This window comes from Cenococcum geophilum, assembly GCF_001692895.1.
Source record: "Cenococcum geophilum 1.58 unplaced genomic scaffold K441scaffold_24, whole genome shotgun sequence".
NCBI lineage: Eukaryota > Fungi > Ascomycota > Dothideomycetes > Gloniales > Gloniaceae > Cenococcum > Cenococcum geophilum.
The window spans coordinates 618,066-620,859 of record NW_027137582.1 but is presented as its reverse complement, the minus strand read 5'-3'; the positions used below and the strand labels follow the sequence as shown (position 1 = coordinate 620,859).

General features: G+C 37.7%; 1 protein-coding gene across 1 annotated transcript; it reads right to left on the bottom strand.

Annotated features, from left to right (window-relative positions):
• Positions 1 to 574: 574 nt before the first annotated feature.
• K441DRAFT_660669 (uncharacterized protein) lies at positions 575 to 1,791 on the bottom strand. The gene is made up of 4 exons (XM_067648742.1): positions 1,615 to 1,791; positions 1,355 to 1,542; positions 977 to 1,168; positions 575 to 793 (listed from the first exon to the last, which is right to left on the bottom strand). Exons 2-4 carry the CDS (start codon positions 1,355 to 1,357, stop codon positions 707 to 709), a joined length of 282 nt encoding a protein of 93 aa, XP_067503393.1. The 5' UTR covers positions 1,358 to 1,542; positions 1,615 to 1,791; the 3' UTR covers positions 575 to 706.
• Between the last annotated feature and the right edge of the window lie 1,003 nt (positions 1,792 to 2,794).

Below are 2,794 nucleotides of genomic sequence, written 5' to 3'. Positions count from 1 at the left end.
TATATTAGAAAATAGGCCTATTTATAACCGGGGTCCATTTAACTAAGGTCTATAAGCTGCTAGTAACCTACCGGTGGTAACCTATACTAATAACTTATATACTATTCCACGTATATACTACGCAGATAACGTATAAGGCTAAAANATAGGTTAGTAGCGGGTCTAATAGGTATATAGCCTTACCGTCCTAATCTGGCTATATATAAATAACCTATAACTTACCCGTAAAGTATATACGGTGCTACACCAGTATAGTGTAAGGCCAAAGTAGGGTTAGTAGCGGATTTAATAGGTATATAGCCTTACTGTTTATAAATCTAGCTACATGCAAATAACCTACAATCTACCTATAAGGTACTAACAACCTACCTATATAAGTAAGCTTTAGAATATTTCTGGTCTACTAAAGTTAAGTAATAGTATTAAGCTCTACTGGCTCTACGTAGCCGAAATAAGTGTCGGTTTGGGGCACGTGCGCACCCACCAAAATCATGCTTTACGATCATCGTTTACAACACCATAATACAGCCAAATCAATTCAATATCGAGTTATCTGCCCGTCAGCCCTAATGCACTCATGTAGGCGCTTCGTATACCAGCTGTATATCTCTGCAGTCTTCTCCTAATCTACTTAATTCTCCTAAACATCTATAAACGCTCCAATGCTATATCCTCCTCTTCTACGCGCTTTAAATGGAACTTCTTCTTAACAGGATGGGCTAAGGACTCTATAATTAAATAGATCTAGTAATAGACTAGGCAATATTAGAAGCTTTAAGTCCCATTCCTTTGCCTAGGCTAAAGACTCCCTTAATTTATGCGCTAAATCTGCATCTTAATATAAAGTAATTCCCTTAATATTAAACTTTAAAAGAAGCCATGGCAACACCTGCTCGGTGTAGGCTTTTAAGCTTATTTTACCCACCTAGTTATCTACCTTATATAAGAAGAACTTCTTCTAGGTCCTGCCAATAACAATAAAGATATTAAACAGTTTAAGATGCTTCTTCTCTCGGGCCTCCTCCTTTTTATCCTTTTTAGTAACTCCCTTCTTTCTATGAACATTCTGTGGCAAATAGCAGTAAAGATTACTACTCCTTCTCTTAATTCTATGGGTTTCTTCTGCACCTAAACCAAAGTAATATTTATCGCAAAAAGCAATATTATTCTAGTCCTTAGGATGGGGTCTTTCTTTTAGCTATAAATAGTACCAATTCTTCCTTTTATCTGCCTGCTCTGGGTTAAGCCACTTCTCTTCCTCCATCTTTGCATTAATATATCCTTTATCCTTTTTTATAGCTCTTTAAATTGGCTTATTTCTAAGAGGTTAGCGACCTATTCTCCAAGTTGGAACCATTAGAAGATCTTTATAATTTGGGGCCTTTTAAACAATAGTCTGCTATAGGGCTGATTTTAAGTCTTAATTGAGATTAGGGTCGTCCAAATACACGGCAATAGCGTGGGTGTCTTCCTTTGTAAGGGCTCAATTTCTCCCTCTTATTTCTAGCCTAGAATTATATATAGTTCTGCATTGCTTTAAGGCTATAATACGTTGCTAAGAGCGCTCAGCAATTCCAGTAGCCTGCTGTATAATAGCTGGAGGAATAGCCTTGCCCAGTAATTGGCCAAAGATTTTGGCGTAGAGAACTCCTGTGCGTAGAGGAGTCTTTAGATGCTTATTTTCCCTAGCGTTGTGGTATAATTCTAGGGGTGGGGTAAAGTGTTTGGCCCGCATCTTTTGGGATACAGGCTCCTTAGTAACTCGGGTTATAATTGGTAATTACACCGAACGAATTTGGGTGCGAAATGGTGGTGTCGTGAGGTTTGTTATAATTGAGGCATGCTTAGGGGCTTTGTTTGGGTGGGGCGTGCACGTGCCCCAAACCGACACTTATTTCGGCTATGTAGAGACTGGCTCTACCTATTAAATAGACTAATTAGGATTTTCTATACCGGGTATATAAAATCGCTATTAGCTTGGTTAAATGCGGGGGAGTTTTAGCAAGGCAAATCTAACTAATTAGATAACTTTAACCGCCGGTCGAAGTTCCTTAACATCTTCGCGCCGCGCACGTATACCCGTCTCTCTATACGCAAAATTAAAACACTCTTTCCCCTCTAAATTTTTTTCTTACTAAGGTTTTTTTTATAGGGTTTTATTAAGGCTTAAGTATATAAAGGATCGGGGACGACCCTTTTTAAAGGGGGGGTATTGTTAGGTAAAACCTAAGTAGATAGTTATATAGCCGTAAGGTATGGGCGACCTTAGGGCAACTTAGGGGTAACTCGCCCGTAAGGTATGTACTCTATATATACCTAGGGAAAACCCTTTCTACCTCGCACATAGACTCCTCCTTTTCCCTTAAGGATTCGTCTCTGTCTATATAATATACCTATTATTCTATTATTGGACTCCCTATTTACATCCTCACCTTATACTATTTTTTACTAAAGGCCTATAGACCTATCTCCTTACTAAACTACCTAGGAAAGACTCTAGAAAAGATCTTTATTACTAGATTAGGATATTTAGCTAGTACTACTAACCTACTTTAAAACTCTTAATTAGGAGGAAGAAGACAGCGGTCCGTAATAAACGTAGTTTTACTACTTCTAAATAATATCCAATCTAAAAATAGTAGGAAAAAAGCTAGATAAAGGATAGCTACTACATTATTCCTAGACGTAAAAGGGGCTTTTAACTATCTGTAAGGAACTAGGACTATCTATAGCATTTATATAATAGGTAGCTACTTTCCTTAGCAATAGAAAGCTATAGCTCTCTTTTAATAGG